Source organism: Schistocerca piceifrons, chromosome 6 (assembly GCF_021461385.2).
Source record: "Schistocerca piceifrons isolate TAMUIC-IGC-003096 chromosome 6, iqSchPice1.1, whole genome shotgun sequence".
NCBI classification, from domain to species: Eukaryota; Metazoa; Arthropoda; class Insecta; order Orthoptera; family Acrididae; genus Schistocerca; species Schistocerca piceifrons.
Genome location: NC_060143.1, coordinates 488,033,040 through 488,060,534, shown reverse-complemented (window position 1 = coordinate 488,060,534; position 27,495 = coordinate 488,033,040). Strand labels below are relative to the sequence as shown.

At 41.8% G+C, this 27,495-nt stretch overlaps 1 protein-coding gene across 1 annotated transcript in view; it reads right to left on the bottom strand.

Annotated features, from left to right (window-relative positions):
• LOC124803404 (odorant receptor coreceptor-like) overlaps positions 1 to 27,495 on the bottom strand; it is a 57,354-nt gene that overhangs the window by 20,065 nt on the left and 9,794 nt on the right. Inside the window, exon 2 of the mRNA XM_047264588.1 lies at positions 13,922 to 14,062. Within this exon, the coding sequence (XP_047120544.1) occupies positions 13,922 to 14,062 (141 nt within the window). The remainder of the gene's footprint in view (positions 1 to 13,921; positions 14,063 to 27,495) is intronic.

The window sequence follows — 27,495 nt, the reverse complement described above, 5'->3', positions numbered from 1 at the left end:
TGCGTAGACATCCGATGTCGACTACCTCCAGAAACCTATAAATGACTTGTCCAGCCTACGCAACGCAGTGTGTTCCAGGTAGTCAAAGTGTTTCGGCACATCATTTTTTTCCTTTTTTAGGGTCATCTGTCTTCTGATTGGTTTGATGCGACCCGCCACAAATTCACCTCCTGTGCCAGCCTCTTCATTTCAGCCTAGCACTTGCAAACTACATCCTCAATTATTTGCTGGATGTATTCCAGTATTTGCCTTCCTGTACAGTTTTTGCCCTCTATAGCTCTCTCTAGCACCACGGAAATCACTCTCTGATATCTTAACAGATGTCCTATCATCCTGTCCCTTCTCCTTGTCAGTGTTTCCCTTGTATGCTATTTCTCTCCGATTCTGCGCAGAACTTCCTCATTCCTTACTTTATCAGTCCATCTAATTTTCAATAATCGTGTGTGACACAACATCTCAAATGATTCGATTTCCTTCTGTTCCCGTATTCCCACAGTCCATGTCTGACTACCATACAATGCTATACTCCAGACGTACTTTCTCAGAAATTTCCTCCTTAAAGTAAGGCCTATGTTTGATACTAATAGACTTCTCTTGGCCTGGAAAACCCTTTGTGCCAGTGATAGTCTGCTTCTGATGTCCTCCTAACTCCATCCGTCATTGGTTATTTTACTGCCTAAGTAGCGGAATCTAGCAGAATTCCTTAAATCCTGATGTTAGGCTCCTCACTGTTCTCATGGCTGCTACTTCTCATTATTTTCGTCTTTCTTCGATTTACTCTCAATCCGTATTCCCTACTCATTAGAGTGTTCTGAGCACTACGGGACTTAACATCTGAGGTCATCAGTCCCCTAGAACTTAGAACTACTTAAACCTAACTAACCTAAGGACATCACACACATTCATGCCCGAGGCAGGATTCGAACCTGCGACCGTAGCGGTCGCGCGATTCCAGACTGTAGCGCCTAGAGCCGCTCGGCCACACGGGCCGGCATTGTTCATTCCATTCAGCATATCATGTAATTCTTCTTCAGTTTCACTCAGGATAGCAATGTCATCAGCGAATCTTATCATTGATATCCTTTCACCTTGAATTTTAATTTCACTTCCAAACCTTTCTTTTATTTCCATCATTGCCTCTTCGTTGAACAGATTGAACTGTAGGACGAAAGACTACATCCCAGTCTTACACCCTTTTTAACCCGAGCTCTTCGTTCTTGGTCGTCGACTCTTATTATTCCCTCTCGGCTGTTGTACATATTGTATATTATCTATCTCTACCTATGGCGTACCCCTACTTTTCTCAGAATTTAGAACATCTTGTACCATTTTACATTGTTGAAAGCCTTTTTCTAGGTCGACAAATACTATGAACGCGCCTTGATTTTTCTTTAGTCTTGCTTCCATTATCAACCTGGACGTCAGAATTGCCTTTTCTAAATCCAGACGTATCGCCACTAGCACATTATATAGCGTGTAATTCATTATATGTCTGGTGACTTTCCCATGCGTACTGAACTGTACTGTTGAACCTGTGGTTTGGAGTTAGCGTCCTCGACTAGTCATCAAGATTGGAAGAAGCTGCCAAGTTCATCATCTGCGGCAAAACTTTGAAACACAGATGATGAACTTGGCTGCTTCTTGGCATCACTCCACAATGGCTTCGAAGGTAGAAATTATCCCGTCATGACTTGCAGTTTTGAGAAAAGGTTACAGCTCAGATGGAACCATGGTTTTAAGCTTTATTATGGCCACAGTTTGTATGGAATTGATAATAAAGAAATTTATAATTAGACTGATACCAAGAGAAATGAATGTATGACATTTTCTCCGTGTTACAGCCTCAGACTTCCTAAGATATGCACTCTTAGTGCCGTATGTAGTCTCTTAACTGCTAACTGACTTGTACTGGGGTATTGTTGGTGGATCAGTGGCACCTGGAGTGGAATTTGTACTCTAAAAAGAGGGACAATGAAGGGAGTACAGTATCCCCCACGCTCCTATGGTTCTGGGCTGGATTTATGGACCGGGGTGGAGAACGGAGACTGCTCTCAGCACTTTGGAAATCAAGCTTTTTCACTTTGTTTCTTCGTCAAAATTCCGTTTATATGTCAGGCCCCAAGTTCTCCTGGATTCGTGATTTCCTGTCAGGAAGGTCGCAGTTCGTAGTAATAGACGGCAAAGCATCGAGTAAAACTGAAGTGATATCGGGTGTTCCCCAGGGAAGCGTCCTGGGACCTCTGCTGTTCCTGATCTATGTAAATGACCTGGGTGACAATCTGAGCAGTTCTCTTAGGTTGTTCGCAGATGATGCTGTAATTTACCGTCTAGTAAGGTCATCCGAAGACTAGTATCAGTTGCAAAGCGATTTAGAAAAGATTTCTGTATGGTGTGGCAGGTGGCAGTTGACGCTAAATAACGAAAAGTGTGAGGTGATCCACATGAGTTCCAAAAGAAATCCGTTGAAATTCGATTACTCGATAAATAATACAATTCTCAAGGCTGTCGATTCAACTAAGTACCTGGGTGTTAAAATTATGAACAACTTCAGTTGGAAAGACCACATAGATAATATTGTGGGGAAGGCGAACCAAAGGTTGCGTTTCATTGGAAGGACACTTAGCAGATGCAACAAGTCCACTAAAGAGACAGGTTACACTACACTCGTTCGTCCTCTGTTAGAATATTGCTGCGACGTGTGGGATCCTTACCAGGTGGGATTGACGGAGGACATCGAAAGGGTGCAAAAAAGGGCAGCTCGTTTTGTATTATCCCGTAATAGGGGATAGAGTGTGACAGATATGATACGCGAGTTGGGATGGAAGTCATTAAAGCAAAGACGTTTTTCGTCTCGGCGAGATCTATTTACGAAATTTCAGTCACCAACTTTCTCTTCCGAATGCGAAAATATTTTGTTGAGCCCAACCTACATAGGTAGGAATGATCATCAAAATAAAATAAGAGAAATCAGAGCTCGAACAGAAAGGCTTAGGTGTTCGTTTTTCCCGCGCGGTGTTCGGGATTGGAATGGTAGGGAGATAGTATGATTGTGGTTCTATGAACCCTCTGCCAAGCACTTAAATGTGAATATCAGAGTAATCATGTAGATGTAGATGTAGAAGATTATAGCTACTGTCTCCGTAAAACTGAACAGTGCTCAACGAACATGAGACACGATCTTCATGTCCACAAAGGTAGTCTTAAGTCCATTCGTAAGGATATGTTCCGATACTGCTACTTTTTTGTCTGAGCTTGATATAATGTTCATTACAAGAGGATGATCCCCACAGCACAGAAACCAACCCATAAGCTATCCCGTGCACACATAGCACCAACAAGGCCGATTTAAAGTGGCCCTTATTGCTCCCGCCGGCAATCAGCCAAATGGAGGCTGGTATTGTCGGCTCCTACTGTGTCGCTACTACCGCTACGCAGAGCATGCTTGTCAGTTCTCCAGAAAGCGCTCTCTCCTGACATGAGCGTTTCGTCAGTACCAAAGAAAAACATAATTACGGTCTCAATTATAGTTGAGACCTGATTTATCACGTGCTTACAGACACTACCGTGATGTGTACTATATATGAATTGCATAGCTTTTTACACCCATTTTTATAGGCGGTATTGGTTTTAAACTTCATACTTATTGTTCTCATCTTCAGTCCAAAGACTCTTCTGATGCAGCTCTCCTTGTTGTTCTAGCATGTGCAAGCCTCTTCATCTCAGAACAAATACTGCAACCTACATTCATGCCGGCCGGAGTGTGCCGAGCGTTTCTAGGCGCTGCAGTCTGGAACCGCGCGACCGCTACGGTCGCAGGTTCGAATCCTGCCTCGGGCATGGATGTGTGTGATGTCCTTAGGTTAGTTAGGTTTAAGTAGTTCTAAGTTCTAGGGGACTGATGACCTCAGAAGTTAAGTCCCATAGTGCTCAGAGCCATTTGAACCTACATTCATCTGACCCAAATCACCTGGTCTCCCTCTACAATTTTTATCATTTTTACCCACCGTACTTCCCTCCATCGTCAAACTGACGGTTACTTCAGGGCTCAGGATGTGTTCTATCAACCGAGCCCATCTTTAAGTAAAGTTGCACCATAAATGACTTTTGCCTCCAATTCGATTCAACACCACCTCATTAGTTGAGAAGCTCTCTCTGTCTGATTTTATTGTCCAAAATATGCAGAACTCATTTACTACTTTCCGTGTCTCATTACCTAATCTAACTCCTTCTGCTTCACATGATTAATTCGACTACGTTCCATAAACTTTGTTTTATTTTTGTTGACTGTCGTCTTACAACCCCATTTGCCTAACAGCGTCCATTCTATTCAGCTGCTGTTCCAAGTCGTTTGCAGTCTTTGACGGAAATACAGTTTCACCGGCAAACCACATGGCTTTTATCTTATTTCTTCGCCTTGGAAATTAATTTACTCTTTAAATTTCATCTTAGTTTCCTTTATTGCTTGCTCAATGTACAGATTGTCTAAACCCTATCTCACTCTGCTCTCAACCACTGCTTCCCTTTCTTAATCATCGACTCTTACAACTATCGTCTAACTTCTGTGCAAGTTCTAGATGCTTTACCCCTCGTACCTTCATAATTTCAAACTGCGTATTCCAGTAAATACTGGAAAAGATTTCTCTAAATTAGTTTTTGGATAGGTTCCAACTTGAGCAAACACATTTCTCTCGTCTTTGTTTCACTAAAGATACAGTATTATCAGTATTTTTTTTATTTTCTCTGTATTAAATAACAGCAGAATTCCTCCTCACTGACTGTATAAATGGAATTCCAGTTTTCAAGGATAGTAATCACAAATTTGAAACCAGCCATTTTATTTATGTATACCTTGATTGTTTTTGTGGCTTTTCATATTTTGGTTGATATCTGTTTTTCTTTCACAGAGTGTCATCTGCAACTTAGTGAAGAAAGTTATTTACAACGAAAGTTTAGGACTCGGGATATTAGTGTTTCGTGGTTAACGTTATTTCATTCTACAAAAAAGATTGTGTCTTTGCATATCTGTGTTTGTGCCTGTGCACATAATATGTTTCCACTTACTTTTTCAGGTTTCCCCATTACCTTAAATGTGAAACAGTACGTCTGCGCTTGAAATGGTGTCACTGTCTGAAAGCAACGAAAACAAGATGGCGAGCTCAAAAATGGCTCTGAGCACTATGGGACTTAACTTTCGAGGTCATCAGTCCCCTAGAACTCAGAACTACTTAAACCTAACTAACCTAAGGACATCACACACATCCATGCCCGAGGCAGGATTCGAACCTGCGACCGTAGCACTCGCGCGGTTCCAGACTGTAGCGCCTAGAACCGCTCGGCCACCCCGGCCGGCGAGATGGCGAGCGGTTGAATGTGAACTGGGTAGGAATTTAGAACCCTGTTTTAGTCTTAGCCAGCGAGAGGTGTGTCCCACATTCTATGTGAATAGGTAAGAGTGAGTGGAAGTGATTGTGTGGAGATGTGTACTTGCATGTGTGTGTGTGTTTGTGTGTATGTGGGGGCGGGGGGGGGGAGGCGGCCGGGTGTGTGTGGGGGACTGGTGTGTGGGTGTTTGTTTGTGTGTGTGTGTGTGTGTGTGAGAGAGAGAGAGAGAGAGAGAGAGAAAGAGAGAGATAGAGTGAGTTTGGGTCGTTTGACAGTTCTTTGGGGCGGAGAACAGTGTCCGTCGCAACGAGTTGTGTATTAGTTTGATGTATCTTTTCATTCAACTACCACACCTCCTCGTTCACCCCATGTATAGATAAACAATATATCCACCCTTGCATAACTGGAACTTTCAATATCAGGATTCCTTGAATTCGTTTTTGGATTGTTTCCTTCGAAGACTTCGCAACAACAGTTTCTGTCAAGTCTTCGAAGGAAACACTCCAAAAACGAATTCACGGAATCCGCTCCAATTATGCAAGTATCGATATATTTGTTTGTCTATACACAGAGATGGCATTAATGAGATGCTGAAACTGGTCGTCTGTATAAAATAAGTTCCAAAGACATACGGTAGTTTGACGACTTTCCTGTGGTAAATGTTGGACTGGCCGCTATCTGAGATCCACAATGGATCAACAGAAATCTTCCAGGTGGTCGGCATCTACCAGTTTTTCCATTCTCAGTGATTCTGAGGTAATGTAGACTACTCAAGTGACCTTGTTTCCAATTAGGCCTTGCAGTGATCTCCCTAATTCCTCTCTCAGTGTCTTATGCATGACTGTACATTCTTGTGTTTCGCATCTAGCTATTCCAGCTTTGAAAATTTGCACTTTTTGTCAATCTCTTGTCTTAAGCGTCCGTATTCCCTTGTTCATTTGCTGCTTTTTAAAATGTTACCCGTTCCTCAGTTAGATTCGATATCTCGTGCGTTATGCAGGGATTTCCACTGGACTTTGCCTTTTTTCCATTTTGGTACTCTTCTGCTTTCAGGTTCTTCAGGTCCATCTCCTTAATTTCCTACCTTTTTGCAGTTGCTTCAACTTCCTCGGCAGCTACTAACAAATGAATTATCGTCAAAGTCCACACCTGTTCCCGGAAATACTCGTATTACACAGTTTGAAATCTCCTTAGGAAATCTCTATCTTACCACTATGTAATCTTTTTGAAATCTTCCTACCTCCAGGTCTAATCCACGTATACAATCTTCTTTCATGATTATTAAACCAAGTATTAGCTGTGACTAAATCACGCTATGTGCAAAATTCTTCCACCCGGCCTCTTCTTTCACTCCCTTGCCCTAGTCCGTGGTCTCCTGCTACTGTTTATTGTCTTCCCTTTCCTCCTGTCGAATTCCAGTCCCCAATAAACCTTGAAATTTCGATCAAAAATTCTCAAATGTGTGTGAATTCCTAAGGGACCAAATTGCTGATGTCATCGGTCCCTAGTCTTACACACTGCTTAAACTAACTTATCCTAAGCACCTTAAGCCGCGCGGCAGTTTTCGTCTCCCTTACTAATTTATTTTATCTGAACAGACATTCTTTGAATCTTTTCACCAAGAGCAGACCAAGGTGGCATGCCAACGGGTACTGCTGTCGTGGGTGCTGGCTTCGTGTTTGTCTAGGATACCACAATGCGTTCATGGAAACTTACCCGCTTTCCTATTTTCTAAAAGATTATTTGGCGTAGTCCTGCATTACCCCTGTTGATTGGGTATTTAGGGCATTGTACTCACATGACCAGAAGTTCTGTTCTCCCTACTATGGGACTTCACCAAGTCCTACTATATACAACTTCGAAGTATGCATATTCCTTTTTAAATTCTCTAGCTTACCAACCCGATTGAAGGATGTAACATTCCACGATCCAACCAGAAATATGCACGTTTCGTTTTTCCTGATGACGGCATAGACCTTAACAGTCCCTCCTGGAGATCCTAACTGCGGGGTTTCTTACCACCGGAATAATTTACCAAAAAGAATGCCACTATCGTTTATATACAAACCAGAACTGCATGCCCTAGGGAAATATAATGCCTGTAGTTTCCCATTGCATTCTCAGTGAAAGCATAGCAATGGAATTTTTGCTAAAATTACCGAAAACCGCTGTTTTTCGTCGCTTATACATAGAAAATTGGACGCGACATCCAACTTCGTAAAGATCCCTTGCCTGGCGACATGTATTTTCGTAATCAACGAGATGAACAGTTTTCAAGATAAAACAAGTTTGAAGCGCTTTCCTGGAATGGGAAATTTTACCCACTAAAAGCAAAATTATTATAACTATGGCCCTAATTACAATTAACAACATTTTCTTTATTGCGTAGAGGCACTGTTAGAGTTTTATACCATATAAAAATTTCTGTTTTTTCACGTAGGGGACTGAGCCTTTAAGCGATTTTCCATCACTGAAAGCAGAGCACTCCGGTAGCTTCTTACAGCCAGTACATATCGCGACAGTGTCACAACTTAGGTCCTCAAACTTCAGATTCCACTAATTTAAATCATCTGAACAACTGCACGTTTGCCATCACTTGTACAATTTTATTACTTTCTAGCCGCCCGTAGTGGCGTCGCATGTGTAGCGCTAAGTATCTAACACCAGACGAATGAAGAGCCATATAACGCATGACGCTCTCTATCGGATTTATATCGCAGCTCGCTTTCGGAAGGAGTTTCCAAAGCGTGAGTTAAAGCCTGATGTTCTCGAGCTGCAGCAAGACACACCTCTCACGATCTTCACTGGACTGCTAAGAGGGCATGTTCCTCAGTCTTTCAGTCGTTGTTGTGAGTTCAGAAAGACTCGATTGTTTTCAACGCATTCTCATTCGTAAAGAAGCGAAATCAAAGTGTAATTAGTAAGCACCCAAATCACAAAACAATCTCAATAAATTTGTTTTACCTAACCATGGACTCAAATATAAATAAAAACTATTGAAAGAAGGAAAACAATTTCCTTAAGATTTTAATAAATGTGTGTGAATTCCTAAGGGACCAAACTGCTGAGGTCATCGGTCCCTAGACTTCCACATTACTTAAACTAACTTACGCTAAGAACAACACACACACACACACACACACACACACACACACACACACACACACACACACACCCATGCCCGAGGGAGCTCTCGAACCTCCGGCGGGAGGGGCCGCGCAAAGATTTTAATACATAAAACTAAATCCGTAGAGCCACATATCCTAGCCAAGTAAATTTAAAATATTCGTGAAAATAAAACTGCGGTACCTAATTCTGTAACTGACGTAAACTTCTGAACATACTTCAGTCGTTGAAATAAAAAATAAAAAAGTTGAATGAAACGGCACCATCTGTTGGTTCTTTGGTGTACTGCGAAACTAACAGCTTTGTCTATTGCTTCTTTGGTATACTACGCCATGATGACCGTGTCACTGAGTTATACGTCCGAACTACGAACTTGAGCAAACCTCCTAAAACTTTAAGTTCAAATCTCTTCTTTCCCGTAAACTGATTTGATGAAATGAAACCTATACGATGTCACAAGCTACGCTCAAGTTACCTGTGAAAAGCTCATGAGGATTCATCTAGTAGTTAGGGAGAGTCCGTGTGTTACCACGTTAATTATTTTTCTGTTTAATCATAGCGAAATCAGTGTTGTGCTGATGTCAAAAATATGATCTGTTACAACCTGATGATTTTGGATATCTCCAGAGGAAAGTTGAACTGCATATCCATCTAATGTAGAGGTTTCTTTCTGTGAAGATTATCGTTACGATCGAAGCCGGTAGAAAATAAACAATGAATTTGTTCAGATCATGGCAAACAAGTCATGCGTGGTGTCCATTCTTTTGAGCATGACTCAAAGAACAGACATCACACCACGCGGAACCTATGCAGGGTGGTCCATCGATCGTGACCGGGCCAAATATCTCACGAAATAAGCGTCAAACGAAAAAACTACAAAGAACGAAACTTGTCTAGCTTGAAGGGGAGAACCAGATGGCGCTATGGTTGACCCGCTAGACGGCGCTGCCACAGGTCAAACGGATATCAACTGCGTTTTTAAAAATAGGAACCCACATTTTTATTATGTTGTGACTTGGCAAGACAGCCAAGTCACTATGCGAGGATGCGGAAAGGCACGCGTTAAAATCACGCAGACTGGCGTGAGGTCTGGAACAGTTAAGGGAATTTATAGTAGCAAATAAAGTACGTAGATGATGTAATACTTAACTTTAATCCATAATTGGAAAACATCGCTCTTGACGGTACATTAATAACAATCTCAATATTAACTGGTAATGGCGCCTTGCTAGGTCGTAGCAAATGACGTAGCTGAAGGCTATGCTAACTATCGTCTCGGCAAATGAAAGCGTATTTGTCAGTGTAGCATCGCTAGCAAAGTCTGCTGTACAACTGGGGCGAGTGCTAGGAAGTCTCTCTAGACCTGCCGTGTGGCGGCGCTCGGTCTGCAATCACTGACAGTGGCGACACGCGGGTACGACGTATACTACCGGACCGCGGCCGATTTAAAGGCTACCACCTAGCAATTGTGGTGTCTGGCGGTGACACCACATATTATATATTCGTGTAGTACGAAAAGGAATATGAATGTTTTAATTGGACCACTTTTTTCGCTTTGTGATAGATGGCGCTGTAATAGTTAGAAACATATGGCTCACACTTTTAGACGAATAGTTGGTAACAGGTAGATTTTTTAAATTAAAATACAGAACTTTGGTATGTTTGAACATTTCGGTTGTTCCAGTGTGATACATGTATCTTTGTGAACTTATAATTTCTGAGAACGCATGCTGTTACAGCGTGATTACCTGTAAATACCACATTAATGCAATAAATCTCAAAATGATGTCCGTCAACCTCAATGCATTTGGCAATACGTGTAACGACATTCCTCTCAACAGCGAGTAGTCCGCCTTCCGTAATGTTCGCACATGCATTGACAATGCGCTGACGCATGTTGTCAGGCGTTGTCGGTGGATCAAGATATCAAATATCCTTCAGCTTTCCCCACAGAAAGAAATCCGGGGACGTCAGATCCGGTGAACGTGCGGGCCATGGTATGGTGCTTCGACGACCAATCCACCTGTCATAAAATATGCTATTCAATACCGCAAGCGAGCTATCTGCAGGACATCCATCATGTTGGAAGTACATCGCCATGCTGTCATCTTGTAGTAACATCGGTAGAACATTACGTAGGAAATCAGCATACACTGCACCATTTAGATTGCCATCGATAAAATGGGGGCCAACTATCCTTCCTTCCATAATGCCGCACCATACATAAACCCTCCAAGGTCGCTGATGTTCCACTTGTCGCAGCCATCGTGGCTTTTCCGTTGCCCAATAGTGCATATTATGCCGGTTTACGTTACCGCTGTTTATGAATGATGCTTCGCCGCTAAATAGAACGCGTTGCAAAAAATCTGTCATCGTCCCGTAATTTCTCTTGCGCCCAGTGGCAGAACTGTACACGACATTCAAAGTAGTCGCCATGCAATTCCTGGTGAATAGAAATATGATATGGGTGGAATCGATGTTGATGTAGCATTCTCAACACCGACGTTTTTGAGATTCCCGATTCTCGCGCAATTTGTCTGCTACTGATGTGCGGATTAGCCGCGACAGCAGCTAAAACACCTACTTGGACATCATCATATGTTGCAGCTCGTGGTTGACGTTTCACAAGTGGCTGAACAGTTCCTGTTTTCTAAAATAACGTAACTTTCCGACGAACGGTCCGGATACTTGGATGATGTCGTCCAGGATACCGAGCAGCATACATAGCACACGCCCGTTGGGCATTTTGATCACAATAGCCACACATCAACACGGTATCGACCTTTTCCGCAATTAATTAAGCGTTCCATTTTAACACGGGTAATGTATCATGAAGCAAATACCGTCTGCACTGGCGGAATGTTACGTGATACCACTTACGTATACGTTTGTGACTATTACAGCGCTATCTATCACAAAGCGAAAAAAGTGGTCCAACTAAAACATTCATATTTCTTTACGTACTACATGAATATGTAATAAAAAATGGGGGTTCGTGTTTGACCTATGGCAGCGCCATCTAGCGGGACAACCGTAGCGCCATCTGGTTTCCCCCGTCAAGCTAGACAAGTTTCGTTCTTTGTAGTTTTTTCGTTTGATGATTTTTTCTTGAGATAATTGCCCCGTCACTATCAATGGACCACCCTGTATAACGTAAATTGAACGTGTAGGGGGGAAAGGAAAGGAACTAACGATATCAGCAGCGACGAGTGAAAATGTATGCCGGACCGGAACTACATCCCGGGATCTACTGCTTACAAGGCAGCTGAGTAAAACACTACACCACCCGGACACAGGGTTTATCGCAAAGACGCGGACAACGCCTCCTGGCCGACCCTCATTCCCACCCAGAGCCACCTATCCACGGACCCTATGGCTTCCACGCTCACTAATTTTAGATTCCCGCTCGAGGTGGAACGTAAATGTGCATCCGCACTGAAGGTTGTAAATTCATTTTCCATCGAGGTGAATCAATTGTATGAATGCATCTTTCGAACTCTTCTTCCCTTTCCTTTCCTTTCTCCCCCTCCCTCCCCCCTCTATCTTCAGTTTACATAGTACATATCACAGCCTGGTATCTGTTCTCTCGGACGTGTCCAACAGAACAGACATATAATTGATTCACTTTGATGAGCAATAAAACCCTCCAAACCCAGCTCGACCAGTTCACCACTTGGTGTAACCAGTGGTTCCTTCGTCTCAACCCCTCCAAAACTCAGGCAAAAAGCATAGGCCACACCATCCACTCCTTCCATGATTTCTACCTCACCATTTATGGTTGTCCAATCCAGCTCACCCCCTCCCTGAGATACCTTGGCCTCACCCTCTACCATGACCTCACCTGGACCCCTCACCTCCTGACCATCCAGCAGAAAGCCCATTCCCGTCTCCACCTCCTGAAACTCCTGTCTGGCCAGACATGGGGATTGCATCCTTCCACCATCCCCCATACCTACTAATCCCTCATCAGTCCTATCCTCTGTTATACCAGTATTGCCTAGATCTCCTCACCGACGCGCTTTTATAAGACCCTCCAAATCCACGAACGCCATGCGCTCTACCTTGCCATCCATATCCGCCTTCCTTGCACCACATAGCTCCAGTATGACCTCATCCCCTTCCCTCACCTCCTCCTTTTCCTCCAACATCTCTACGTCCTTTACGCTGTTTGCAGGCGTGATAACCCCCACCCACTGGTTTCCTCCTTCCTCTCCACCCCCCGCCGTTGCCACACCTCTATCTCTATATCCCTCCCTCTCTCCACCTCCACACCATCTCCTTCATCAGGGCAATTTCCAAGACCTTCCCCTCACGGACATTGAACTTCGTCGTGATACATACCCTTCCTCCCAACTGTAACCTGGCCTTGCTCCCTCCCCTCGCCAGGGCCCCCCTTTACCTCTCTCCTCCTCCTTCCAGAGCCTATTTTCCTCCTCCCCCCCCCCATGAGCCCTGCACCCCCTCCACAACTATGTTCACCATGACCCTGGCAAATCCTGTGTTTTGCTCATCGTTATCAGTCTGCTACATCAGTGTTGTGTTTGGTGCTGTTCTTCTGTGCGTCGAGAGGTGTGATTTTAATTGTGTGCTGGACTAGTACCTATAGTTACTGTCAGTTAAAAGTTGTCTGCTACACCGTCCGTCGTTACTTTTGTGCTCCGGTCATATTTCACTTTGTGTTCTTTTAATTGTCCCAGTGTGTGGTTTTTTGTTTGCACTACTTTTTTACGGTTTTTATTTCCTTCTTACAGTAGCCCCTTTTTGTCTATTGTCTTCCTCAATGTTCCTCCCTTTTTTTTATATCTCTGTACGCCATGCTTTCTCCTTTATATTATTTTTAAATGTCTTCTATTATATCTTTTCTGCCTCTCGGCTGAAGAGCAGCGCATATGCTGCTACCAGCCCGCCCCAATGGCGAACTGAAATACAATAAAGAAAAAAAAGAGCAATAAACCCACCACCACCTTCAGTGCGGAAGCACGTTTACGTTCGACGTCTGGTGGGAATCCGAAATTAGCGAGCATAGAGAACGTGGACTGGGACTGCAGATAGATGGCGCAAAGAAGGGGAGCGGACCGAGATGGTCCGCGCATTTGCGATAAACACTATGTTCGGGAACCAAAGTGGTTAGCGCAGTTGCCTGTTGAGCACGAGGTCCTTGGTTCGAGTCCTGGTCTGGCGTACATGTCCACTCGTCGTCGCTGATTCCGCGTAAAGTCCCGATGCAGTTGATATCATCAGTTCTTTTCATTTCCTTTTCTTTCTACTTCGTCCCTTCCAGTTTACAGAATGAAATACGCGATTCTTGAAATTCCAGACGTGTCTTTAGAGTCGCCTCATTAAACTGTTAGTTTAAATCAGGGTGTAACGCGTGAGAGTGGCAGGCGAGATGAGGTGAGAGGAGAGTGCTGACCAGCCAGATGAAGCCGAAGACAGCGGCCTGGCGGGCGTAGCGTCGGCGGGTGCCGTCCTCTTCCTGGAAGCTCCTCCGGATGTCCACCAGGCTGGCCACGAGGCGGCGCAGACGCCACCGCTGCCGCACCAGCGACAGCGCCTGTCGGCACACACGGCTCGTGAGGGGCATGCACAGTGGAAGTCACACCTGCTCACACTTACTACCATTAAATGGCACCACTTCCAAACACGAGGGGCGTTCAATAATAGCCGAAGTGGCCGAGCGGTTCTAGGCGCTTCAGTCCGGAACCACGCGACCGCTACGGTCGCAGGTTCGAATCCTGCCTCGGGCATGGATGTGTGTGATGTCCTTAGGTTAGTTAGGTTTAAGTAGCTCTATGTTCTAGGGGACTGATGATCTCAGATGTTAAGTCCCATAGTGCTCAGAGCCATTTGAACCATTTGAACCAATAAGTAATACAACACTTCTTTCTTCTGAATGGTTCAAATGGCTCTGAGCACTATGGGACTTAACATCTGAGGTCATCAGTCCGCTAGAACTTGGGACTACTTAAACCTAACATCACACACATCCATGCCCAAGGCAGGATTCGAACTTGCGACCGTAGTGGACGTGGTTGCATACTGAAGCGCCTAGAACCGCTCGGCCATACCGGCCGCCTCTTTCTTCTGAAAACAGGTTGGTTTTATTCTGGATTTCAATACACCACCTACTTACTCACTCCTGTGGCTACAAAAATCTATTTTTCAAAATAATCTACGTTCAATCCGACAGCCTTACGCCGCCTTTCTGGGAAGGCCTCTATGCCCGCATGGTAACACTCTGCTGGTCGACGATGCAGCCATCGCCTTGATGCATCAGCAACCTACCCATTGTTGTAACCGCGACCGGAACGGTCATGGGATGGGCGAGAAAGCGCGGCGGGACCAAACGGAAGGCGGCCCGCCAAGAAACAAACGAACGGAAAGGACGGAAACGAAACGATGACGGACAATCGAGAGAGACCTTACGACGATAACGCGCAAGAAGCAACATGGTGACAGAAACAACCAAACGAATCCAAGACGTCCACCAGTTATGAAAACAAAATTTTTTTTTCCTTTATTGAATTTCGATTCCCCCAAAGGGGGCGGGCTGGCAGCAGCTTATTACGTTGCTCTGAAGCCTACAGACTTTTTAAAATGTAAGAAGATAAGAAACAATAAAAGCAGGCAATAAAATGGTGACTTAAAGCATAAAGCGAAGGGTTGGCAAAGGTAATAAAATACTCAGGAAACAGACAGGTAACATAGTATACAGACAATTAAAAAACATGGCGACAGTCTGGTTTCTGTTTGCAAGAGATATAAAAATCACACCCAACGAAACAGTATCATGTTCGTTCGCAACACTTCGGAAAAGACACACAACACTGTGTAAGTAGGCCGTTTAGGTTCTTATATTGGTAACGCCACGTAGCGCTCTGTATGAAAATCACTGGCTATGCTGTGTGCAGTCTGTGGCTAGTTTGCATTGTTGTCTGCCATTCTGGTGTTGGGCAGCTGGGTGTGAACAGCGCGTAGCGTTGCGCAGTTGGAGGTGAGCCGCCAGCAGTGGTGGATGTGGGGAGAGAGATGGCGGAGTATTGAAATTTGTAAGACTGGATGTCATGAACTGCTATATATATTATGACTATTAAGGTAAATACATTGTTTGTTCTCTATTAAAATCTTTCATTTGCTATCTATGCCTCTCAGCAGTTAGTGCCTTCCATAGTTTGAATCTTTTATTTAGCTGGCAGTAGTGGTGCTCGCTGTATTGCAGTAGTTCGAGTAACGAAGATTTTTGTGAGTGAAGTGATTTGTGAAAGGTATAGGTTAATGTTAGTCATGGCCATTCTTTTGTAGGGATTATTGAAAGTCAGATTGCGTTGCGCTAAAAATATTGTGTGTCAGTTTAAACACAGTCATGTATAATTGTTCAAAGGGGACGTTCCGTATGTCGACCCTTAGCCGAGGATACCTCACCGGAATCTTCTGATTTTTCTTGTAGTTTGTGTAATTAGTGTAGCTTTAGTTTATTGCTAGCGCGTAATTGTAGAGAGAATCTCCTTTGTAGTTGCAGTCTTTCATTGTTGTACAGTAAAACAGTTGTGGCATGCATGTAAATTTGCACCAAGTATTTCGCAGCTGCGCTTGCAATTAACTAGATATTTTTTTCAGTGCTATGTTAATGTGTTCTTTAATTTTTGCTCTTCAAATTGTGCTTATCTGTGTTATCGTGTGAAATATTGTGACAATAATGGCGTGTGAAAAACGTAACACTAGGCTCCAAAGTAAACTGAGAAATAATAGTGACGACGAGCGTAGCTTATCAGCACCGTTGTGTAATGAATTAACAGACATTCAAAGTAGTAATTTGGTAATTGTGCATAGGGAAATGGAGCGGGCGGCAAATAATGGTGTAGACAGTGAAACAATTAGTGAACAGGGAAGCATTATCGATCGATCGGTCGGCAACAGCTCGCCTCAGGATTCCGAAATGACAGGACACAATATTGCAAATACTGTAGACTCAGGTTTTGGGTTCTCACCGTTTTCTCAAATGAGTCAAGACACATTTTCCGCTTGTCAAAATGTGAATGTTGCCGGTGCAAATTCACTGCCGAAAAGCACTGAAGAACATGTTTCAGACACCAGTGCATTGTTATTACAGTTAATACAACAAATGGGACAAAGGCTACACAATGGAACAAAATCTTCAAAAGTTAGACGCAATGGAACAAAATCTTCACACCACGCTTGAACAAACACGTGAAGATTTAACTACTGAGGTACATAAAATCGAATCGAAATGTCAAAAAGCCTGTAACGATGTAAAAACACAAATTTGTGAGCATTTCCAACCTATTTTTTCGCGTCATGAAAATGCATTACAGAATCACGAAGCAGCCATAAAGGAACTGCAAACTATTGTTCATCAAAATCACGACATCTTGCAAGCTAAAATTGACTCAGCTGCATCTACCGATTCGGTTATGCAGCTTGCAAAAACTCAGGAAAACTTAAAAGACACAGGAGTTGCGATTTCAACACAAATGGACACTCTGAAACTTGGTTCAGAAAAACACACAGAGGAAATACTTTCACTAACGGATAAAGTAGCCGAACTTTCGGATCAGTTCACTAACTTATCTACAAAGGTAGATGATGATCTGAATGACACAAGACCTGTAGCCTTCACGGACACTGAAGAGTATGAACAAATTAGAAAATTCAAACAAAATCAAAATCAAATCAATACACAGTATAAAAGAGAAATCCGGGAAGTACAAAATCAGTTGGCACAAGTAATACAAGAATTACATATTTCAGAGGACACTCGTGCTGCAGTACGGGAAGAGGGACATAGAAATATGGAACAACCACAAAATAATAACACAGGACGCATCAGAAATTATGAAAGAAATTGGCAAGGCGCATTGGATTTTGAGATGGAACCGCCGAAACGAAGTAACAATGAGCGATGTGCGACTCACCGACACCATGATTTTGACTATAAGCTGTTCATTACTACACGTAAATTCAAAACATTTAAGAATTCTGACAACGACATTCATCCACAAGCATGGCTTCATCAATTCTCTCATTGTTTTCCTCCCAACTGGTCATTGGAGCACAGGTTAGAATTTATGTGTGGCTATTTAGAGAATGAACCAGCTGTAAGAATGCGATCTGTCATTCACGATTGCCACAGTGAAGGAGAATTTTATAGTGCCTTCCTCTCAGCATATTGGTCTCAAGCTACACAAGACCGAGTAAAACATAACATCTAATGATGAATCGTTTCGAACAATCTGAATTTTCCAGTCTTATGAAATATTTTGAAGACATGTTGCATAAGAATCAGTATCTTTCAAACCCATACAGCCCCTCAGAACTCATCCGCATTGCCTGAACATTTACGTCATATTATTTTGGCAGGACGTTGCAAAGACGACATTGAAGCTTTTCAGGGGCTCTTACAAGAATTAGAAATTGACACAGACAGTCGCGGGATGCGAAAACAGGAAAACAATCACTACAGGTCACATCCGTCACAATTCCGTGACGACAGAAACAATAACTGGACACGACAAGTCTATTCTTACAACGCAAATCGTGACCAAAACAGACACCACCCGTATGACAACCACTGGCAGAGTAATAATAGTTACAGAGAAAGATCGCATTTCTGTAGTAATGAAAGTGACAGAGACAACCATAGAAACAGACAATATGGGAACCAAAATAATTATTATCAAGGGAGACAGAATAACTTCAGACGCAACGGTCCCCCACGCAGTTACGATTCCGGGAGAAATTCTCCACCACATGACCGACAAACAAGAAACTATGTAAACTACCGACAAAATGACAGACCTGAATTCCATCAGAAATGGCGAGCTTCAAACAGGGCAGGGCTTTCTTGTCAAGGTGAATTTGTAGAAGTTTGGTCTCCTAATCCCAATAACGACGCACGCCAACAAAGAGACAGACAATGACTCGCACCGCAGGCAGCCACGTGCGCCGGCTGGCTCAGAGAAAAATAACATAGACGCTAACCTTGAGAAAAATTCCAGTATTCTGTACTGACGTATACCGCATGATAATTGCATTCAAGTTCAAACTCTGCATACTAGGGAGAGTAAAGGTTTACACCACATTTCACATGTAAAACCGTTTATTGAAAGATAATCTGCTTTTTAACTTTGTCTTTGCCATATAACTTTTCGCTTTACATTACTAGTATGCTTTGTCAGACTTAGAATCTGTTAATATGGAACAATGTTTGAAGTTAAGTATCCAGTCAAGAACCAAGAGAACTTATTTAAACAGAAATAACGAATGCATTGTTATTGTGAACATACGACACAGTGTTATTGTGTGTGTACATTCTTGCTTGTTAGTTGCACGATTACGTAATGACTATAAGGCTCACATATGTAGAACATTTACCAGTACTGCTAATGAGATTTTAATGCAACATTTTGGTTTACTTGAAAATACATTCTGGATTTAAAGTACTTTCTGTGAGATACCAGATGACACAGTGGTTAGTTTATGTGACAGCTACACGATTTTATCACGACGCTACTAATGAGTGACAATTTACAATGTTGTTTTTGCGGTGTATCTGTTTTATATCTGCACAGGTTTTCTGAATTATTCTGGAAAGTAAAACATGTTTTAGTAGTAACTTTTGTGGTATAGCTACAATGAGACAGCCTTTTTCGTAGCACAACAATACGTTACATTATAGTACTTTCTTCATTGTGGCAATAAGCATAATAACCATGATATCTATACGCAGAGCATCTCACTTTTGTTTATGATGAGGTGAGTACATTGACTTCAGCAGAACTTTGCTTACGGAGGACGATAACTACGACACTTCAACAGAATTATCTTACAGCAAGACGCACATTTAGCCCTACAGGACACGCATTTCAGTGATTAATTTTGTACTTAAAACATTTATTTTTAAATATTTTTGAATTACAAAGCAAGTTTTCCGCGATACATTTCATTCCATTGCTGTAATCTGTAACACCTGAGGGTATAATTACATTAATCCTCAGGGGGGTACACGTTTACTTTGTGAACCATGTGCTTGGCAAGCAGAAGGAGCCCTAGCTAATATGGTGTAGGCTTATACAACTTTACACATCGGTACCCTATTTCTCTAACACACAAATTACATGGCTATCTGATCATTTAACTGAGAGATAAACATTTTTTTTACTACATCAGTGACACATGTTTACGCAATTACACAGTTGGGTAACTTCACACTTATGAAATTGTATTTTGTCTGTACTTTGTGAACTGTTCATATTTTTTGGGAACCATTGTGATACTACGAGAGCTTTGAATGATGTATTTGGTAAGGGAGAATGATTTTAAAGTACGTTTGAGGTAGAAGACACTATTGAAATGAGCAGAGAATTTTTTTAGGTTTTGACATTATTGCAGAAAGCTACGCCTTTTTTGAGATTTGGCTGAGGTTTTATGATGTTATGATGACGATGTGTATTACGCTGTTGCGGTATGTTTATGACCGAGCGAGGTGGCGCAGTGGTTAGCACACTGGACTCGCATTCGGGAGGATGACGGTTCAATCCCGTCTCCAGCCATCCTGATTTAGGTTTTCCGTGATTTCCCTAAATCGTTTCAGGCAAATGCCAGGATGGTTCCTTTGAAAGGGCACGGCCGATTTCCTTCCCCATCCTTCCCTAACCCAAGCTTGTGCTCCATCTCTAATGACCTCGTTGTCGACAGGACGTCAAAAAACACTAACCTAACCTAACCTAACCTATGTTTATGATCAATAAGCTGGTGCTATATGAGAAATTTGATTATGCTACATAGCGGTTATGATGAAATATTGTAGAAGTGTCGATGATATGTATATGTATAATAAGGTAAGAATAATGAATAGTGGTTAGGTACTCTGATTTGTGGAAAAGGTTGTTGGAACCCAAGAATCGTACTTTAAGAGTTATGAAATGTATGTAAATGCGTGAATGTATTACAATGCTGACGACAATTTTTTGGACACTGTTATGTCAATAGGATTTTGTTTCTACAGATTTGTAATGCAAATTCTTGACGCGTGAAATATTTTTATATGAGACTGTCACTGTAGCGGAAACTGCTGTCGTAAATATTTCGGTAAGAAAGTTAAGTGACCACCTTCACGTAATGCGTCGTGGCCACCCAGCTGCGTGATGGACGCCAGGAAAAAAGCCATTAGTGTGTGCTTTTCATTGGCACAGGTGGAGAAGAAAAAAAAAGAGGCAATTATCCTCGCTATTGACATTCCTTTGTAGAAAGCATCATAAATACGACACCCTCAAACTTGAAAACATGATTACACTGTAGAGTTCTTAATTTATGATATTTACTGAAATGAAATGATGAGAAACATTTCAAGTCTATTGTCTTGCTAGTTGATAGATTGTTTACTGCATTATGAAATGCCATATGGCTAGTGAATGACGTTTCACGCCTTGCTTTGCCTATTTTATTTAATATCTAGTTCCTAGCTGCACTGCAGCATTGATTAAAATAAAATTTAATAGATGTACTAATATAAATATTTTATGCCTACAGATCCAGTAAATAATTTTATGATCTATTAAAAAAAAACGAAGGAGCATAAAAAGACATTTCCCTTCACAGGAATTGCATACGGAATTTTCTTTTCAACTACTTGGTAATTTTTTTAGTAGAATAACTTCTTATGATGCACCACTTTAATTACATAGACATTAAGATGTGAATATACATTTCCCTTGTCTGCATTGTTGTCTTTAGTGTAATATTTTTTCTGCTTGAGCTATGTCGTGTTTAGATATAAGTTATTGCATTTGCTGCTGCTGTTTGCCAGGCATAGTGCTACTAAATTTCACTTTACATTACTCTGTTAAGCCAGTTTTACTACTGATTTATTTTTTTTGTTTGCTGCACATTGCCTTATATTAGTTGTAATATTGCAATTGCTTTGCTAATTTCTATAATACTGCTTGCTTTGCAAATCTGCATTTTTTTGTCACTGCTGTTTGTGTTAATTGTTTTGTGTTGCTGCATTATCTCGTCCCTTAGTTTAGCATCTGAGCTCAGTAGATTTAAGTTAGCTTAAGAGGGGGTAGACTATATAAGAGAATGAGTTGCGATGAATTGTAAGAAATGCATTGAGAAGTACATATGAAAAAAGTACAGTAAGCAGGTATAGGTAGGATTTTCTTGGAAATAAATGATGAGGTAAGATAATGGAAAATAAATAATGAGGTAAGAAATATGTGAACATATAAATACAGAAAGCATGCTTGGATAGGATTTTTTTGGTGGAAACAAATGTTGATATAAGACGAAAGATCTATGGAATGAAGTTTTAGGTTGGACTGCAGTACCAAATGTTACAATGAAAACAAACCCTGCCCTTTCCTCTTGTGATATTCTGCTATGTGTTTGTGTACTCTTGTATATTTGTGTTTTTCCTGTCTATGTGTTTAGCTGATATGAGTTACATTGTAGAATTTTTCTAATACTATGTTATTTACTTTGTAAAGATGTTTAGATATTATTTATCTGTTCTGTTTTGTTGCTCATATGTGAAGTTGATGTTTCAAAAGTTATTCTGATCTTTATGTATGTACTTATGTCATAATTCTTGTAACACTGATGTGCATGTTTATTTCTATTCTTTTGTAAAGCCTGTTTTACTGCAAATGTTATCTGTACTATTATGTTCTTTAATGATGTATTTTGTACCTTTGTAATTGTATTCTTATGTTATAAAATTGTAATCGACACCAGTTTATCATATTATTAACTTGTAAGTTCCATTTCACTGCTCACGTTTCTGTTGGTCATAGTATATGCACAATCTGTGAAAAAAAGGAGGACTGTTAGTGTTTGCACGTGTGTTCATAATTCAGCAAGGGACTGGATAACAGCATTGCTGGTTCTAAGGACATTTCAAAAAATTTTTTTTGTGAGTGCACAAGTGGTGGTTCATGGACTTGCCATATTGTCTGCAAGACTCTTCGATGATGATTGTGCACCTGCACAGTCGCAACAGATGGCTGCTGGCCGTCTCTACAAGGACTACAGTGGGTCGGAATCTTTGATGGCCCACCAATACCATTATTTCTACAAGGACTACAGTGGGTCTGCACGTTTGATGGCCCACCAATACCGTAATCTCTACCAGGACTACAGTGGATCTACTCTGTGATGACCTACCTACCAATATTCTTCAAAACTTTGATTGACTCTGCTGTGGGTTTGCTCTGTTGTGGCCCACTACCTGTCTGCATGTCAAGAGTCAGCACTGTCTTTCCGTTGGGAGGACAACACTACTTCTTCAAGACTGCATGGAAATCCACAACTTCTGTGTGCATTTTCTTTTACTGCTCAGACTTTGAGAAAAACACTGCAATTTTACTGTGATGAATAATCAGGACTGTCTTTATTGACAGTGAGAAAATTTTAGCTTTTGACCAACATTGTATCAATAAGTGTGTGCATTTGATTTCTTTGTTATTGTAATTATGAAAAATTTTATCAAATCATTATTGGCCACTGCCCAAAACAATTTGTAAAATTTTTTGTGGGGAGCATGGGGGCTATGTAAGTAGGCTGTTTAGGTTCTTATATTGGTAACACCACGTAGCGCTCTGTATGAAAATCACTGGCTGTGCTGTGTGCAGTCTGTGGCTAGTTTGCATTGTTGTCTGCCATTCTGGTGTTGGGCAGCTGGGTGTGAACAGCGCGTAGCGTTGCGCAGTTGGAGGTGAGCTGCCAGCAGTGGTGGATGTGGGGAGAGAGATGGCAGAGGTGTGAAATTTGTAAGACTGGATGTCATGAACTGCTATATATATTATGACTATTAAGGTAAATACATTGTTTGTTCTCTATTAAAATCTTTCATTTGCTATCTATGCCTCTCAGTAGTTAGTGCCTTCCGTAGTTTGAATCTTTTATTTAGCTGGCAGTAGTGGTGCTCGCTGTATTGCAGTAGTTCGAGTAACGAAGATTTTTGTGAGTCATGTGATTTGTGAAAGGTATAGGTTAATGTTAGTCGGGGCCATTCTTTTGTAGGGATTATTGAAAGTCAGATTGCGTTGCGCTAAAAATATTGTGTGTCAGTTTAAACACAGTCATGTATAATTGTTCAAAGGGGACGTTTCAACTGAACACTCACTGTAAACACTGCACTAAAATGTTGGCACAAAGATGGCACACCATAGCCATGGGCAGATGGCGGGGGGGGGGGGGGGGACGTCTGAGTGAGACGCCGGCGCTTAAATACTTCATCGGGGCGCTGCTATTGGCCCACAGCGACCAGAGACCCCTAGGGGTCTTCGACGTCCATGTCATCCGGCGCGGATTCAAATCCCGTGGCGCGCGTTACCAGACCCATCATCGACCCATTGCTTCCCGTGGAGCGCATCCTTCATCGTGCCAAACAGAAGTAAGTTGAGGTGCGAGATCCGGGCTGTAGAGTGGATGAGAAAGAACAGTCCAATGAAGCTTTGTGAGCTCCTCGTGTGTGTGCACACTTGTACGAAGCCTTGCTCCAGTTGAGGAACGAGGAGTTTGTGATCCGTCGATCACCTTCAATGAGACTTACGTCCCAACATTGTTGGAGTCGCAGCTGTATGCGGCCGATCGACACGCAGGACATCAGACAGCTCACCGTGCTTTTACAAGTACCTACGAATGCCTGCGATGGCCTGGTTTTCCGACAAAAGAAACTCAATGAGGGCTCCCAGCGTGGAATGCACCTCTGTACAGATGTAATTTTGAAGTATATGTATAGCGCCCCACTTATCGGAACTTCAAGCACATTTCACTATATACCACAACAAATTTCACAGTTTTTCAACCATATCTGGCTGAGAAAAAAAGGGTTAACATTTTTTATTGAAAACGCCTCGTAAAGCACCTTCCTGTACCAGAAGAAGACCACTGTGAAAAGCAAAAGCAATTTACTACCTGGTTTCATACAAAAACCATAAAATTTAATCGCCTTACATAAATTCATTCTCGTAACAAACACACCTTCACAGTTATCCAGTGTTTATACTGTACCGATGCAGAGTATATTAAAGACCAAGTTAGTAAGTTCGAATTTCCGGAAATGTTCACTGGCCAAGATACGTGCCGTTCCTCCTTTCAATTGCCAATCAGAACTAACAATCGATTAAAATACTGAAGAAAACTAAACATGGTAGTTTCTTCTGCAGGCTAAAGAAGAAGAATACATGTAATAAGCCATATGTGTATCTCGTTTAATTGAGGTTTCTACATGCATTCCACAATTACATCTTCCTTCACCGTCCCATCCACCCCCATCTACGCTCTCCCGTACGTGTAAGCCTCGCTCCCTCCCCCCCCCCCCCCCCCCAAATTCCTAACATTTGGTTTTCCATAAGGAAAGTCTTATACTAATCATATATAGCTGATGTTTCTGAGACATATTGACTCTCAACTTTATCTACGATAATGGATTGGATTGTTTGGGGGAGGAGCCAGACAGCGAGGTCATTGGTCTCATCGGATTAGGGAAGGACGGGGAAGGAAGCCGGCCGAGCCATTCCAATGGGACCATCCCGGCATTTGCCTGGAGCGATTTAGGGAAATCACAGTAAACCTAAATCAGGATGGCCGGACGCGGGATTGAACCGTCGTCCTCCCGAATGCGAGTCCAGTGTGCTAGCCACTGCGCCACCTCGCTCGGTATATCTACGATGATGATGTAGGCTGAAGCAATGAATCAAAATTCGTACCAGCACTAGGATTCGAAACCAGGTGTCCTGCTTAGTAAGTAGAAGCAATAACTGCTATGCCACAATGGCAGTGCAGTTGCTATTCTTGCACAGATTGCCATAGTACGTCTCCCTACACAATAAAAATTCCAAGCCAACTGCTGTTCCCTTTCCAAACTCGCATAGGTAATTCAAGGCCTCTCCATTATTGGAACAGCACCTGAGCAATGAGTGAAATGCGGTTAATCCTGCCAATACCTTAGGTATAAATGGTATAGTAATTATTATATGATTAATACGTCACCTACATCTAAGGTACAAGCAGGATTAACCAAATTTTGCTCTATGATAAGGTGCTGTTCCAATATTGGAGAGCCTTATCAATACTGATGCGAGTTTAGAGGAGGAATATCAATGGGCTGAAGTGTGAATTGGAATTTATACCGCAGAGGGACTGTACTGGGGTAATCTGTGCAGCTGTGGTAGCCAAAGTGTGGCGCAGCAGTTAGGGCATCTGCCTAGTAAGCAAGAGACCCGGGCTCGAATCCCACGGTTGTTTAAGTTTAGATTCATTGCATTAGCCTACATCATTATCGTAGGACAGTCATATGTTTAACAAAATTGCTTTACATTCCTCCCGCCTCTTTCATTGTCACCCCTACTACACACTTTTACTAGAGATGTCTTTTTACTTGTTTTCTACAAGTATATCGAAAGACATCACTTACAAGAATTTAATTTATCTTTCCCCAAAACGCAACACTATCACCCTTCACTACCACACGAGTTATGTGTTATTTTCACCACCATGTGAGAGGTGAATTACTGCTCTCGAGATATTAAACAATATTCAGCACTGTACAATAAGCGAGAGTTTGCATTCTTCTCGTTTTCGCGTCTATTCATAATCCTAGCGGTAAGTGACTCTACCCCTGATCTCGTTCATGACACTCGAATTTTTACTACGTTTGTTGTCAATTATAAAAATTCTCTTGTGACGACTAAAAGGCGTACAATTTCTCCTACAAGTATACGCTACTAAATTTAAAAACAAGACTCCAGAAGAGAATAACGAAATTTATCAACTGGGGAAATTTCTTCAAATGTTGAAAATAATAACATTACTGAACTTGCAAAGAAAACAACGAAGGTCAACGATACAAATTTCACATCTACAAAAGTAATCACATGAGTATTTTAGCGAAGAGTGGAAGGGATGACTGGGAGTAGATTAGGAGAACACTTGAGTTTCAACTGTCCGTTTTGAAACTAAATTTGAAAGACATTAATCGTTTCATTTCTGTTTTCCTCATTTTCTGAATTTCATGCCCATGCAGGCCAGTGCTTCAAACACAGTTTACTTATAATCTTTTACTGAATTGGTTTACATTTATGGGTGCTTGAAGCTGTTTCATTTTATAGAACTCTCTTCCGACTCTTTCATTCCTCGCTACTGTCTCTCTCTTATATGTAGCCTCTTTCTCTGTTCCACTTTCAAGACAGCAAAAGTCGCCTACCTCTTGTACAGTCTCTGGTACACGTTCAGGATTCAGCCCTATAGCATCTCCATGTTATAGCTATCATAAAACACAACTTCCATTTCATTACCAACTGGAGTCAGTTCTTATTCACTGTCTGCGACCTCTGCTATAGCTTTAGGAAATTATATAACTCGGATTTTCTGTCCATCTCTGTCTCAGTTGCTAATAATGTTAAATTAATGATATTTAAGTTATGCCTAAGCGCATTTATAATTTGCAGTAATGTTCTGCTTTAAAGTGAGAATATTTGTGTAGTTCAAGAGACTGAGGGTTCTTTAGTAAATAAAAATTAAACTTATTCAGTTCCACATTGACAGCTAAGTAGTCATTGATGTAATCTTATTATTCAGATAATACCATTGACTGTCAATAACCGGAAACATCTAAAATCATAAAGTATATAGCTATCATTGTCGTTTAATATTACAAAACCCAAAAAAATAGTCGTTCATTGGAAGACCTCAGTGAAAGTGTCATTGATCCGTGACGGACACAGCGAACCAAATTCTCCTTAGTTCAAACGTTAAATTTTACTTATTAATGTGGGGAAATTATTAAACGCAACTAACAGAGAAGATATTCGAAGAAGATGTGTACGTTACTTCATGTGCTGATTTAGCCAACGCTAAACAGTTATGTAATAAGTCGCAAATCTGATCACTAAAGATTGCTGCCTTGAACTCGTATCACATGGCAATGAACCAGAAAGACGCGATGTTACAGAAAACAGTGCC